The 15,202-nt window shown below is 33.6% G+C and overlaps 2 protein-coding genes across 2 annotated transcripts; both read left to right on the forward strand.

The window, feature by feature from the left end:
• On the forward strand, positions 4,419–10,459 carry LOC18609374 (protein NLRC3). Its single transcript, XM_007044447.2, has 18 exons — positions 4,419–4,615; positions 4,699–4,966; positions 5,406–5,618; positions 5,970–6,028; positions 6,243–6,380; positions 7,266–7,340; positions 7,460–7,543; positions 7,649–7,710; positions 7,918–7,987; positions 8,307–8,382; positions 8,481–8,611; positions 8,878–8,937; positions 9,051–9,125; positions 9,251–9,355; positions 9,447–9,542; positions 9,636–9,716; positions 9,794–9,895; positions 10,086–10,459. The coding sequence occupies exons 1-18, from the start codon at positions 4,574–4,576 to the stop codon at positions 10,152–10,154; spliced, it is 1,806 nt and encodes a 601-aa protein (XP_007044509.2). The 5' UTR covers positions 4,419–4,573; the 3' UTR covers positions 10,155–10,459.
• Positions 11,762–12,859, forward strand: LOC18609375 (gibberellin-regulated protein 3). The gene is made up of 3 exons (XM_007044450.2): positions 11,762–12,050; positions 12,150–12,231; positions 12,497–12,859. Exons 1-3 carry the CDS (start codon positions 11,997–11,999, stop codon positions 12,679–12,681), a joined length of 321 nt encoding a protein of 106 aa, XP_007044512.2. The 5' UTR covers positions 11,762–11,996; the 3' UTR covers positions 12,682–12,859.

A 15,202-nucleotide genomic window follows, 5' to 3' on the forward strand; every position in this document is an offset into this window, starting at 1 on the left:
TTCGTTTTGCCAATGGCAAACCATAACTCACCCTTGATGTCACCTGGTTCATTAATTCTGAGTAACATTAGGTTATGCATGAAACTGGCACAGAATAAACTCTTCTTTGATTCGGCATTTATCATATGCTCAAAGCATGTTTTCTTCATGGCTTCCAACTCATTTATTTTGCGTAACATCTCAGGTATCACATGCAGATACAACCACTTATAGTGGATGTCAATGCCAGTGTTAAAGCCCCACCGGTGCCTCGGCACACAAAGCAAAGATTCCACATTATCCTACTCTGTTCCTGTTCTAGTCATCTGCAACATAAAATAGATAACATTTTCATTTTAGTAAATATGATCATTGTAAATTAAAAAAAAAACAAGAGGAATTTTTGAGCAATAGCCCTCTTTATAAGCTCAATCAAAAAATGACCTTCACGATAATTTTAACTGTTTTTAGATAACCCTAAAATAGAATAATTAATGCACATGTCGAGCATGGATTATTAAGTAAATCAACATATACATATTACAGCATTACAGTTAACCCAAAATAATACAGAATGAACACAATGTTAGTCATGCAATGCCATACAGATAAATTTCTTGCAGTTATAATACTTGCTCACTTTTATACAGATAACAGTCACGCAATACCTTATCAAGAAGTCACACAATTACTTACATTTAATCACGTAATGATTTATCAACAAGTCATGCAATGCTAAGAACAACTAAACCAATCACGCACATACTAAGTGACACCATGCGTGAACCTTATTCACCTAATGACCTATCAACCACTCACGTAATGACTTATCAACCAGTCACACAATGTTAAAACCTAAATGCAGTGCCTAATGCAATCGTGCACACCTTAAGTGACACCATGCAAAAATCTAGTCACCCATAAAGTGTCAACCACGTACGTAAGCCCTCAGTCACGCAATACCTAAGCCCTAAACCCAATACCTATCAAAAGGTGATAATGCATGCATATCAACCAGTCATGCAAGCCTTGTCACCTTTCAACCCCAAAAACCCCAACAATACTAACTTCATATTTATATTCAACAATTTCAAACAACAAGAATATCAATATGAACAAGCAATATGCTTACGTTTATGCTCAAAAACCATAAATGAAAAATATGAAGAATAACAATAGCCCTAAAAACATTTCTCCACATGGTTAAAAATAAAAATAAAAATATAAATATTATACCTTTCTTCGCGTAATGTGAACTTCCTCTCACTACTCAATATGTGAACTACCTTTTATGTGAATAATAACCACTCCAATATGATTCTACCACTGCGAAAATGCTCAAAAGTTGAACCGACGAGGAATGCTTTCGAGAGAATTCTTTCTATGGAGATGTACAATCTGTCGATGAGAACTGATGAGTTACACACTTTGTAAACATACTTGACCCGTTAATAGGTTTCAGGTTGAGGCGCAGAGCCAAACAAATGGGTCGAGTTCATTAAGGGTAATTTTGTTCTAATTTTAATTCTCTTGGCTAAAAATAGTTAAAATTATGGGCAAGCTTATTTTTAGAAATGCCTTATGCATGGGGCCCATTTATAAAATTACGCCAATTAGAAATGGGCAAGAAAAAAGAAAAACAAATGATATTATAATTGGAAGGGAAAATGGAAATTTAGATAGTTATTAACTTAATTATTACATATATATGTTTTAGAAAGTAGAAACCAATAACCTCTTATTATTCACTAATAACGAACTTTAAAGATGAAGATTAATTAGGGTAATTATCATTAGTGTTATTTTTTTTTACATAATGCTCAAAAAAGTTTCTAAATTATTTTAAAAAATATAAATAATTCTTTGTTCTTTTATTGCGATCAATCAAACTTATGCATTTTTTTCAATCAAATAAACCCTTATTACTAATGGTTGACTAATTGTCATTAGACAAAATATCAATTGTCATTTTATGTTCTCATGTCACTAACAAGTAGGCATGATGATTAGTGATTGATGACTTTTTTTCTTCTCCCTTGATAGGTAATCGATGGCCAATAGTCGAAATCTAGGTTTGGAAGGTCAATCTTGGGGAAATAAAGGTAAAGTAGAGAGAGAGGACAGCTAGACAAAGAAGGAAAAATGCAAAAAAAAAAATACAATAAAACCTCAATAAATTAATACTCTTGGGATTAGGAAAAATTTATTAATTAAACGAGATATTATTAAATCTATAAATTCATAATTTATTAATTTATACATTAGTTAATAAAAAAATTAATTTATCAAGGTATTTTTTATTTTTTTCAAAATATTGAATTTAATACATGTATTGTGTATTGTAATTATACCAATATTACCTAATTACCGAATTATGAATTATCATTATTCATGATGAGCAACTTATTGAAAACATCATGGGAAATGATAAAGAAGATGAAGTTGAAGACAATAGTTCAATACTAGAGCCTTTCTTGCATATGCACTTAAAGCAACAATCACATTGCATAATTTCTCTTACAATACGAGAACACTACACCAAAGCTTCTTAATGTACTAAAAAAAATTAGAGATGATGTCTAAGAAGACATCGATTTCAAGAAGAAACAAGTAACATTGGAATCATATTTTACAAAAGCTTTCTAATTGAGTCATATATATATATATAATTTTGATCTAAAATGAGATTATTAATTTATATATGAAGCGGAACACATGTGTTTTTTTAAAATGTATTATCTTATAAATTTAGTGAATTATTAATTTATTATGTTGGTTTCAAGTCGAGACCGATCAAAAAAATTATTTAATCGATATTATTAATATAATGAATATTAATTTGTAGAGATTTTATTGTATGCTTTTAATAGCCCCACAAGAGGGCATAGTTTTGAACAAAAAGGAGAAGAAAAAAAAAAAGGAAAAGCCACATAGTTTTTTTTTATATTTTTGATACGTCTGCTACACATCAACACTTTTTGACACGTCAAGGTCACATTATTGTCTCTAATGACCAATTATATAAGAGAATTACGAGTACAATCCCTGCAATGCACCTAATTAAATTATATTGTAGTATTTGTTTTGTAACAAATCACTACAATGTAAGATTGCAATGCAATCACATTACAACCAATGGATATAATATGATTGCAGTCTAAAACTAATACAATTAGATTGTATTGCACTGTATAATGTTATTAAAGACATTTTTACACTTCAACTTTGTTATTTTGTTAAAAATATTTTATAATATTATAATTTATTTTTTATAAAGATTTCAAGAATGTCTTTTTATTATTCTCAGTAGTCATGGTAACTATTAATAAAATTGATAGTGACTTTTAAAGGAAAAAAAATTAAAATAAAATATATAATATAAAAATTATATTAAAAATAAAAATAAAAATATAAGATTATAATAAAAAATAAAAATAAAATATATGACATTAAAAATATATTTAAAAGATGATATTATATAAAAATTAACAATAAAAAATACAAGTATATTAAATTTACATTTTAATAAATAGAGATAATTCTAAAAATTAACATTATATTACCAATAAAGTATTTATAAACCAAACGCTGTAATGTTATCTTCTCTGCATTTTAATGATTACTTTACTTATATACCAAATACTACAATGTTATTTTCCTTATAATCACATTGCTTATAATTATATTACTTGTAATTATATTACTTATAATCACATTACATTGTAAGGTATCAGATGTCACCTTAATTTCAAGTTCTGGAACTTGTAAGCTTCTTTACCTATAAATTTAGTAGGGCTTAAGTTTTCAAGCTTGTCACCTTTTCAAGCTTAAAACGTAGATTATATTGTCAAGCTTGGCAACTGACAAGTTCGGAGTCTTAGTTGTCAACTTTTTATACGGCTTAGTTATTATTAAAATATGTAAATTATTAAAGTTTATTTAATTTTCTATCATAATTATGAAAAGAGAAATTTTATCAGATTGAATATATACGAGTAGCTTTATGACTTTCATTTATCAATTTGGATGATAACTTACACCATTTGGATGATAGCCATATAAAAACCATGGGATTACAATGAGGGTTGAATTGAAATTTAAAATTAAAAAAATTTGAAAATAAAAAAGATTGACCGTTACCGATATATAATATTGTAAATAACTAAATTGATCTCACACACACTAACTCAAGTTCAGTTTCATACCTTCTGAATTTATATGCCTTAAAAACTTTCTAAAAAAAAGAACTATCCATTTTTATATTTGAAAAAGAATGAAAACTAGCCATTTCCACAAAAACGACAGTCCCAACATTCAGGGCAAGGGAAGGCTTATGGCTCAAAAAAAAACGGGGGCTAAATAAAAAAATTTGGGCTTCAACTTAATTCTTCATCCGATAAAAAATGGGCCGAAACCCAGGAGTCGAAATCGAAATACACAGGGAAATGGTTTTGGTGCCGCTGCTGGTGACCTTAGTTTTACAACATCCCGGAGAGTCACTCGCCGTTCCTATTTCTTTCTCCTCTTTCTGTAAACCCAACCAGTAGGCGGACTAGAACATCTCTTCCACTTATGCGCATTTGACTCCACTTCCATGGGCTTCACTTCCACTCTCCCCCTCTACTCTCACACCAAGGTAAAAGTCAAAGACGCGCGCTCTTCTCTCTCTCTCAAAAAACAAACGTAACTCTTTTCATTCATTCGTTTCATAAATCTCAGATTCGTCCAAGCAAGCAGAGTCTCCGCTTTAAACCGTTGGCTTCGGACTCTGGCGGCAGGCTTGTTCCGTATACGACGTCCTTTGGAACTTGGAGATGTTATTCGAGGTCGAAGAGATTGACGGTGAAGGCAGCGTATGGTGCAGAGGGAGGCGCCAGGCGGCGCATATACAGACAGTCCCAGGCAGAGCAGCCAACGAGTAGTGCTCCGGTGAAGCAGGTTGCATCATTTGTAGTGCCTGCAGGCGTTTTCGTCGCCGCTACTTTCGGTATGGATTTCCGTTTGTTTCCTCTTTGTTTATTCTTTACTTGTGGATGCTTAATTTGGAAGGAAGTTAAACGAATGCATTCTATATCAAATTTCGTGTTTTTCATTAATCGTTAAGGCGGGGATATAGCAATTCTCAAATTTGGTTGGAGAATGAAAGTTTACTGGCATTATAGTTTTGCTTAGCTGCTCACTCCATTATTATAATCATTACATTTGTTGATGACATTTCACTTATTATCTGATATCAGTATTTCTTTAGTGTTTAAGCCAACGTGGATAAAGTCTTTTCTTAGCTCTCTGTTGCCCTACGGGTATTAATGGCATTTCGGAGTGTTCCTTTGGCTTTAGACTTTTTATGGCACGATTTATGCCAGTGCAGCAAATTTTAGTTGCTATGTTTATGTATGTGTGTGCTAATTGATGTCTTCAGCTGACAGTTTTATGGAAAGTGGTGGAGAAACTCCTTATGCCAAAGCCATCAAGGTCTTCATCTGTTGAAAATAAATCTCCTTCGCAAGGATTGAAGTGGTCTTTTGCCCCAGGTACAAATTTGTTGTCAGGTTTTGCTGCTAAAATTGATAGACAGTCAAAGCAGACACTCAATGAATTTGCCAAGGAACTCAGGGCATTCAGCAGTGTTGACATGTCAGGTATGCTGACTGAATAGATGTAGGCAAGGAAGAAGCATACTGCTAATCTTTTCTGATTATAGACTTATTTGTATAGATTAGAGTGAAACAGCCTATTAATCACGCTAAGTCTTCCAGCTCTCAATTTAATTATGGAGCAATGAATTTCCAAGATGCAGTTAATAAACAGTAAAAAGAAAACAGTCAACTAGAGTGTTTTAAAAAATTTTCATTGTGGTGTGATTACTTTCTTTCCTTAGCATGGCTGGCAAGTTATCCAGTTGGATTTTAAGATGCAATATATGTTTCACTGCATATAAATTCATTTCATGTGAATGAAAAATAATTCACCTTATACTACTTATTTCTCAGGACGTAACTTTGGAGATGAAGGGCTGTTTTTTCTTGCTGAGAGCTTGGGTTACAATAAGGTTACGTTTCTCTAGTCTTATTTTCACTGTCTTATTCTATTATTTTCATGGTGTCTATCGTGAGGATTGAGATGTTATACCTTATTTTATCACAGTCCTAAAAGATTCTCATTTTGACTGTACTGTCTAGTAACTTCTCTATGTTAGTATTGAAACTTGTAAGCACTGATTGTCTTCTTTATGAACTCTCTGAGCAGACTCTTCTCTTTTTCAGATTGTTGAGGAAGTGAGTTTTGCTGCTAATGGAATAACGGCTGCAGGGATAAAAGCCTTAGATGGTGTTCTTCAAGCAAATATTGTATTGAAAACCCTTAATCTTTCGGGAAACCCCATTGGAGATGAAGGAGTAAAGGTCAGCACAAGTTCACCATTATATAACTGACAACTTACAAATAGTTAAATGGGCCTATCCTGCAACATTGAGGGCTGTGTAATTTTTTTCCTTATAATATTAGGTAGGGAGAAGGTTCTTGATCAACATAAGTTTTTCTTCTGGCACCTAATATGTTTAAGGGTAGTTAGCGTTTATTTAGAGATTCCTTATTCTTTCATATTTCTCTAACACTATTTTATGGTTACTACGTTTCTCATTCTCCTTGAAGGATGGAGATTTTTTAAATCGAAAGTGTTCTTGCTCGTTCAAAATCATATGAAAAAATTGATTTTTTTGTAAATTCATGTCTTTGGTCTCTATTTGTCTCTCATAACATCATAATGAATCCTTCCAGACAGAAGCCCATGCTTATGGTACCCAGATCAGGAAGCATAAATATGAACAAATTCTATAATGTTCATTATTGAAACTCAACTCAGAACAAGATAGCATATGAACAAATTCTGTATTGTTTATGATGAAAATAATAGATTTTTTCCCTACTTCTAAAGCACCATAAGATAAAGTCTTCTTGTAACCATTCAAGGGCAGTTTATGAATTTTTTTAATTTTTTAAGATGGATTGAAAAGAATTCTGCATCATTGTAAGCATTTGCATTTATGTGCGTGAATGTTTAAATCCCATTGGATGTTGGGAGCATTGTGAAGCATAGAAACAAGCATTGTGCTTTACTTTCTAACATATGCTTTCCTGAACAAAAGGCTCCTAAGATTTCAAGTGTCATTACTGCATTACAGTAAATTAATATTGATTGTGCCCAGGTTTTATGGATTCAAAGTTTTTGCTGAGAATTTTTCTTTATGTTCAGGTGTATGTTTTGAGTAATTAACCTTTGTGTGCAGTGCCTATGCGATATTTTGGTGAATAATGCTAGTATTCAAAAGCTCCAGCTAAACAGTGTTGACCTAGGAGATGAGGTTAGCTTTCTGTAAGCATACACTCTATTGCCCTTGGATGTTGGAAGTACTGTGTGAAAGAGAACTGAAGGCCTATGTAGTGGAGATTTGCTTTAATCGTGAATTTCTCATCTATGCAGGGTGCAAAGGCTATTGCAGAGTTGTTGAAGAAAAATTCAACCTTACGTGTTCTTGAACTTAATAACAATATGATTGACTATTCTGTAAGCAATTACCTTGCCTCTTTCTTTAAATTATGGCTTAAAATTTAATTAAGTGAAGCAGCGAATTTACTCTTTGTTCTCTTTTGGTTGTGGGAATGGAGGTAGGGATTTACAAGTTTAGCGGGAGCTTTTCTTGAGAACAACACTGTCCGGAATTTACACCTAAAGTGAGTTAAAGTTCTTTTGGTTTCTGTTTTAAATAATATATAAAGTTTCATTTGCAATAGGTTATGTCTCAGATGGCTGGATGCATCTTTCATTCTTGAACTGTTTTTGAAAGCAAAATCTGCTTACCTTCCTTTTGGAACATCAGGAAATGTCTTTTTTTTTTTTAATCTGCATCAGGGATTTCTGACATAATTTTATTGTTCAAGTGGTAATTATGGTGGTGCTTTGGGGGCTAATGCATTGGCTAAAGGGCTGGAGGGCAACAAGTCTTTACGGGTACATTTCTTATTTACTTCTGCTTCTATTTGTTCTAAACTATATGATGAGAGGTCACTCTTTTTGACATCTTTATTGCTTCGTTTATACTTGCATTTTAACATTGTTTCTGGTACTAAGTAACAATTTGGAGTATTAGAGGGCTCTGCATTTATAATATAGGATGAAAATGCTACTGTGGTTAGAGTGTTCATTTCCATTAAGTGATCATATTGGCCATTGATAAGTATACCAATTTTCGTTTAACCTAAGCAAAAAGTGCTATGTTTTATTTTTTTATGCATCTAATAAATACTGGATTTCCATGAGGTGTTTTCAGGAACTTCATTTACATGGAAATTCCATTGGTGATGAAGGAGTGCGCTCTTTGCTGTTAGGCTTATCTTCTCACAAAGGTGTGCATTTTATTATATCATATCTCTCTCTTTTGTAGCCATTGATTTTTATTCCTAGCAGCCTATTGCAGTTAATCTGACAAGCATATTCTTTCTAGGGAAAATTACTCTTCTGGACCTTGGGAACAACTCAATAACTGCAAAAGGTGCTTTTCACGTTGCAGAATATATCAAAAAAAGCAAGAGCTTGCTGTGGGTGAATCTTTACATGAATGACATTGGTGATGAGGTATTCAATAAATAAACACACAGTCAATATACAAAGTTTTTTCTAGTAGATTTGGCATTTCTGAGTGTTAAACCAGTGGCAACTAAACAAAGCGCTATGTTCTTTATTGGTTATGTTTTATTTTGGAGGAATTGGAAGAAAGCTCTTGTGTTGACCTTCTTGTTTAGAACTTTGATCAAGTAAAATAGTGAATTTGATTGCCAACGGTTGTGCAGAAACTTGGAGTCAAACTTCTTCATTGATACAAAATTTTGAAAATTTATCAGGGTGCAGATAAAATTGCAGATGCTTTGAAACAAAACCGGGCAATAACAACCATAGACCTGGTGAGAAGAGAATGCTTCTTTGTAATAAATTGTATGTATATGTTTTGGGCGTTCAGTTTGAGCATTTCTTATACAAACCTCTGAGAAACGACAAATGGTTTATAATGCCATAGGGTGGAAATAATATTCATGCCAAGGGGGTCAGTGTGATAGCTGAAGCCTTAAAAGATAATACTATCATTACAAATGTAAGCCCTTTCACCATCATAATCATCTTCTTCAGCTGCTCTTTATGCCTCCCTTTCTATCATTCAATTTGGGATAGTGACATGATTCACCCCCCACCACCACTTTCTTCCCCTTTTCTCTTCAGTTGGAACTTGGTTATAATCCCATTGGACCAGATGGAGCAAAGGCTTTGTCTGAAGTTCTTAAGTTCCATGGAAATGTAAAAACACTTAAGCTCGGTTGGTGTCAGGTAAATTCACATCCATAAACCTCTGTAAAACCAATTTCAATGATTGTTTTTTTTTTTCTTTTATAACAATGTGAAATGGGATCTATTGTAGATAGGACCAAAGGGTGCGGAGTTCATTGCAGATATGTTGAGATATAATAATACCATATCAATGCTGGACTTGCGAGCAAATGGACTTAAAGATGAAGTATGTACCTGTAGATAAAAACTTCATTTTTCTTTGTTAGACCCTTGTGGACATTGAATTTATTCTTTGATCCGTTATACACATTATTTGCAGGGTGCAGCCTGCCTGGCTCGCAGCTTGAAAGTAGTTAATGAAGCTTTAACTTCACTTGACTTGGGATTCAATGAGATTAGGGTAAAAGACTTTTTGTCATATTATCTGGTTTATGACTTTCCTGCATGCTGCATTGTTTGATATGGGGTTTTTTGTAGGATGATGGTGCTTTTGCCATTGCTCAAGCACTCAAGGCCAATGCAGATGTCACAGTAACATCTCTCAACCTTGCAAGTAACTTTCTTACAAAATTTGGGCAGGTAATATAACCTCTCACCTTATTTGTTTCCATTCTATCTTCTGTTTCAATTCTAATGCTGTTGTTGGTCTAATTTTTCTGACTATTTTCACCTAAATTTTTAGGCCAATTCTATTTTTCACTTTTAGAACTACCATTTGTTTAACAATTGCATCTAAATTCTTTTTTTGTTTTTTCCTTATATCATGCAGAGTGCATTGACTGATGCAAGAGATCATGTATATGAGATGAGTGAAAGGGAAGTCAATATATTTTTCTAGTAGTGTTCTCTTAATGGAGGGAAATAGTTCTGTAGACAGTTTTTTGGTTTGTTCTTCCTGTGGCAGGTATTGGTGAGAACTCCAACTTTTAAGTAAAAATTTTTGAGCTCTAACCACCAATCAGAGGTAGATATGGAAAATATTGACATTGAGAGATATTGGTTAGCTTCATCAGTTATATCTTGCTCCCAAACTTTGTAGTTAGTTCACAAGCTTGACAGCATTTGGTCACTCTCTTTGTATTGTAATTGATTAATAAAGGTTTTGTAAATTGTGGATTATAAAAACATTTTGGAATTGAACTTTGTTCCTGGCTGATGGAGGAGAAAACATGTGGGTCGAGTCGCAGTTGTTGGGAATGCATGAAATGAAAATATAGATGCTGAGGTAATCTGATCACAGGTGGCATCCGAACCCTGGTGCCTGCTGGGGCTGGGAATTCAAGGCAAGTTTGAATGTTTGGTGAATCCATTGATGAAAACTGAGTTTGGACCCCTGGGAAACCCGTTCTCAAGTAATTATCTCGGTCTTCACATAAAACTTTGTACCAGGCTTTTAACCGGTTGTTGCTATCACCACTGCGGTGAGCTAATATTCTGAGTTGCGTCTTATCAATGGCAGCCAAAAGTTGAGTTTGTCCTTTCTATTAAATAGGAAGGTGAAATAGCTCGCTGGATAAAGATATGTTGCCTCTTCATCCTAATTACTGATAGGCGGGCAATGGTAGAGTCGAGTCAGAGTCAGTGAAGCGTCCAGAGAAAGACCTTTGGATAGGCAATTTGAAGTCATTGCGGTGGCTTATTCTTATTCAAAGCAAAAGGCCGTGGTGGGGACTTGAAGTCCAAGATAGAATCATGCATTATGTCGACTTTTGCTATAAACTGTAATGCGTGTGTCCTAATGTGGGTGTGGTCCGTGCGGGTTTTGGGAAGATCCATCATCCAGCTCAACATTAGCAGGCACACGCGTTTCTTCTGTCATCATCTCATCTCTCCTCCCCTTTCTTTAAGGATGCCCAAGTGACACCTCCCTCTTTCACTCTCTGTTTTGTGTGCAACCTTGTCCTACTCTTCTGTTTTTACTAACTTTACTACCTCGACCGACTCCTGAGTAGTGTATCAAAGCCAATTTGGCTTCCTCGTGACCTTGTTCCCCTGGACCCAAGGGAGAGAGTAAATGAGTGAAAAATCATTAGCTTTGTATGGTGCTCTTCTAAGTGGTAACAGGCATGTCCCCGCAAACAGGGATGCCCCGATGGGCTTTTCTATCCTATTCAATATCTCATTAACACGAAGAAATTGTACAAGTTTTGAATATCAAGGATAAAGAGAAGTTTTTTTAAACTCCTAAATGGAAGGAGAAAATAGAGAAAAAAAATTCTTAAAAGAAATAGAAAATAAGAAAGTTGAATTTAGCCATTTGCATACAAAAATGAAAATTAGTTTTATTTATCAAAATGGTTGAGGTGGAGGGTATTGTTTTGGACATTGAGACAGAGCCATATAATAGAAAGAGCGTAAGTCTATGCAGCTGGCATTCTTATTAATAATTCTTTTTCCCTGGTGCAATGCATCTGGCATTGTTGTTCAACCTGTCCAGTGTCCATTGTAGCAGCGAATTCAACATGAGAGGAATTTTGGCGAATTAATCAGTCCATATAGGCTTTAGAAAAATGATCTTTGAGGTAATTAGTAATAGAATTCATGGGTGATTTTGTAATTATGCAAGAAAGAAACGACTATAAAAAGCATGCACCATTGCCACTAGCAGTAGCAATCCCAACTTTCCAAATCACAGCAGCATTATTTGTCACTGAAAGTGCTAGCATTGCCACCTGACCTAATGGAGTTACGCTTTACTCTCCTGCTTCTGGTTTTCTTCTTCTGCACGGCTCAGGTAAAGAGCAGCACTATCTTTTGGTTTTCCATTTAAGGATCAACTTTTAAACTATATACGCCTTTTTAAGTTTTAACATTTTCTTAATGTCCTTTGCAGGTCTCATCAGAAACCAAGATTGAAGAGCACCAAGTTCCCCAGGTGGTGAAAGGACCCAACAGAAGGCTTTTGCCTTTCGTTGGTAGAGCTTTCTGCCCTTATTTTGATGTTTAGAAGCAATATTTTAGTCTCTTTTTTTTTAAATGCATGGTTATCATAAAAGCACTCTGTAGTTCACAGAGTGAGAATAGTTACAAAAGATTGGACAGCAGGCAAAAAGAAGCAATATTTTAGTTGTTATATATATATATATCACTGGTTTTTGTTTTCCTTTTACTACTTTTGTTAAGCTGGAAAACATCCTCGAAAGATGAATTTGGTGATTAAAAGTTGGTTGTGTCTCGCAGATTGTGGAGGGTTGTGCAAGGTGAGGTGCAGCTTGCACTCAAGGCAAAACGTGTGCGCAAGGGCGTGTAGAACCTGCTGCGCCAGGTGCAAATGTGTTCCTCCAGGCACCGCGGGGAACAGAGAAATGTGTGGGAGATGCTATACTGACATGAGAACTCATGGCAACAAGCCCAAGTGCCCTTAATGTCTCCATCTATCAGCTTGCACTTGAGTGCTAGAATTAGTGCATGTAATTTCCTGGTTTGTGGATGTTGATGTGCTGTTTGTTAGATAAGAGTTGAGTCCTTGGATCTTAGTTCCATGTTATTGCAGCTATAATCTGGTACTACGTACTAATTCAAAGCGATCTCTCCGATCTCTGATCTTCAAATCTCCGATTTGCATGCCAGAAACCACTTGTAATTATCAAGGGTTGTCGAACCATCTTTAATGCACTTCTAAAATCATTGAATCAAGTGCATGCAATAACTTCAACTCCTGTGTACTGTGCATGATGCCATCTGCCAAGACCACCGTACTCCATTTTGCAGAGGTGTCCCTGAGAAACTTTAGTTTTGGAGGCCAAAGCCTCGTCTAGTTTTAAAGAGTTAAAAATCTTTGTATGCTACATAATGACTCCATATACAATAGGCATATCACATCTAATAAAATAATCACAAATTAGAGAAAAGTCATAACATCAAAAATTTAATTCATTATTTAGACTCACCTACTACAACGTTTTTTCTTCAGAGAAAAGTTGTTTACAAAATACAATTTTATGTTTGTATGTGTTACAATTAACAACCTTAACATTAATTGGAGTAGTAATGTATACAAAATTAATACAACAAACACCGGCATTTCAAATATTTGAATTGTTAAGAAAATTATCTATAAAATATAGGTAGAATAAATTCTAATAATATTTTGAAACAAAATTGAAGATTATTTAATTCAAAATTAGATATATTTATGAGTCAAACAAGACTCAAGTGAAGTGTTCGAACATTTGACTCATTGGTTACTACATGATCTCCTTACTTAAAGAGTAGTGCTCGAATTCCCTTCTTCAATTTTAAAAAAATTGGACTCAAGTGAATCAAAACCCAAGTATATCCGTCTATTTAAATTATTTTTATTTTTATTTTTTTTTGAAAAATAAAAGATTTTTATTAATAACCAACAATCAACGTGCCGTTACTAGTCTTTAGCAAAGCCAGCGAAGACTTGTGCCGGCCTAAAAAGCATGGCTTATGTTTAGACCTGTATATTTTCGAATAAGAGAGTGTTTAGACTTGTACACTTTCGGATAAGATGAAAAAATCAGTGGCATTACTCAACAGTTGTGTTTAGACCTGTACACTTTCGAAATAAGAGTCATTGCACAAAACCCCGTGGCATTACTCAACATCTCGTATTCAAATATTAAAAATATTTTAGACTAATTTTTTAAATATATTCTAAATTAAAATTTAATAAAAATATAATATTTATTTATTGTTGTAAAAGAAATAATTAAAACAAGAAAAAAAAAGAGATATTGAGAGAATGCTCTTTACGTATTACTGAAGTAATGTTTGAAATGAAAAATAACTGTGGGGGTAGGGTGACTACTATTTATAGTTGAAGCTCCTTACAGATCAATAGCTATCACAATCTCTTACAAAGATACATTTCTAAATTACATTATTTTCTCGATAAATCCTAGATTATCACCTAGATAATATCCACATATAGATAAATATTGAAATATTTAAAGTGTAGATAATACATTTATCATTTATCAAATTTACTCTAATTTAAATTGGTTTAATGTGGTGTGATATGTCCATATTCCATAACACTTCCATTGGACAGAACACCACTATGATTGTAACACCCGACCCTAAATTATTTGTGATATATCATTCACATACTTTGGATAGCATGTTTGTATATTGAATTGCCCCTGGAAAATAAGTTAAATGATTGTATTAACCCTAATGGTACGATTTAGTCAAATAAGTCTTGAACTAGTTTAAACAGAAAATTGAGGATGAATTTAAGAAAACTAAAACCCATGGGTTGATTTAAAATGAGGATTCAGAGTTTGAGGTCCGATATGGAGTTAATCCGGACTTTAAGTATTCTAGGGGTAAAATGGTAATTTACCACCTGAGGACGAATATGAAATTTTTTTTTAATCCTGTTTGATTAAGATTTATTATATTAAACTTATTGGAGTATAATTTGAGGGTTTGGCAGTGAAAAGGTTAATTTCGGTTATTTCTAGAGTGTAGGGGTAAAATCGTAATTTTTCCATCCACAGATAAAATTTGAGATTTTGAGAGAATTCAGATCAAATTTGACAAATTGGAGAACGGTATGAGTATAAGGGATGAAAAATATGTCTATGGGCAATTTTTTAGTTTTTGGGGCAAAAATGTAATTTTTGATTTTTACAGGGGCAAAAGTGTAAATTTCAAAAAATTACTCCACCAAGACTTTGGATAAGTCTGAGAATTTTATCTAGGCTATGGATATGTGGGACAAGTGTATGGTGAAAATTTGAAAATAAATGGATGGCTAGAATTTAAGGAATTAATAAAACAAAAAAATTGAATAAAATAATATTATATTATTTTAGCCTTTAAAAATGTCAAAATTCCAGAATTCTCATCTTCTTCAGCCGTCCAAACCAGGAGAGAAAAAGGGGGAAAAGAAATAAGAACCCTAGCTGAAAA

This window comes from Theobroma cacao, chromosome 2, assembly GCF_000208745.1.
Source record: "Theobroma cacao cultivar B97-61/B2 chromosome 2, Criollo_cocoa_genome_V2, whole genome shotgun sequence".
NCBI lineage: Eukaryota > Viridiplantae > Streptophyta > Magnoliopsida > Malvales > Malvaceae > Theobroma > Theobroma cacao.